The following is a 759-nucleotide window of genomic DNA, read 5'->3' as shown; positions in this document are numbered from 1 at the left end:
TATGTATATATATAATGTGCGTGTGTTTATGTATATATGTATGTGTGTGTGTATATATATATTTGTCTGTATATATGTGTATATATATATTTGTATATATATATATATATATATATATCTATATATATATACATACATATATATATATGTATGTATGTATGTATGTATTAATGTTGCTTTATGTCAACCAAATGAGAAAGGAGAGCTCAATACATGTTGTAGCGGATATGCCTTTTTTTTTGAAACTGGCACTGAATACCAGGCCTGAAGATTGCTGTGACGTGAAACCCGGGTCGCAAGCCAAACTCTCACCTTCAGTTTGACTTTATAAAAAAACGATATATATATATATTCATGTCCTTCTTGGAAAAAAAGGATAATTATCAACGCATGTTTGTGATATGGTGCATGTGGGTGGTGCATATGTATGTATACATTATGTATGTATGCATTTGTGAGGAGATAAATAGTATTTGTGTGTGTGTGTTACAAATATTTAATTTGTAGTTTGTTCTACATTTTGTTTTGCTTTTAATCGATTCCGTTTCCTAGCCTCCTGATTCTTCTTTGGGAACGAATGAAGATATCCAGGTATGATATTCACATTCAACCTGTCTTTCTCTCTTGAGCTCCACCTCTCTCACACATAGACGTACAATCTTTTTCTCTTCCTCTTCTCCTCCCTTTTTCTCTCTCACCTTCCATCTCATACACTCAGTATAGCATATATATATATATATATATATATATATATATATA

At 31.0% G+C, this 759-nt stretch overlaps 1 protein-coding gene across 1 annotated transcript in view; it reads left to right on the top strand.

Moving 5' to 3' along the window:
• Positions 1–759, top strand: part of LOC106873492 (inositol 1,4,5-trisphosphate receptor type 3) — a 228,934-nt gene that overhangs the window by 142,867 nt on the left and 85,308 nt on the right. Inside the window, 1 exon segment of the mRNA XM_052974976.1 lies at positions 553–591. Coding sequence (XP_052830936.1) covers positions 553–591 — 39 coding nt within the window.

The sequence above is a fragment of the Octopus bimaculoides genome, chromosome 20 (genome assembly GCF_001194135.2).
Source record: "Octopus bimaculoides isolate UCB-OBI-ISO-001 chromosome 20, ASM119413v2, whole genome shotgun sequence".
In the NCBI taxonomy this organism is placed as follows: Eukaryota; Metazoa; Mollusca; class Cephalopoda; order Octopoda; family Octopodidae; genus Octopus; species Octopus bimaculoides.
Note: the sequence above shows the minus strand (reverse complement) of the source record. Positions and strands in the feature narration are given on the sequence as shown.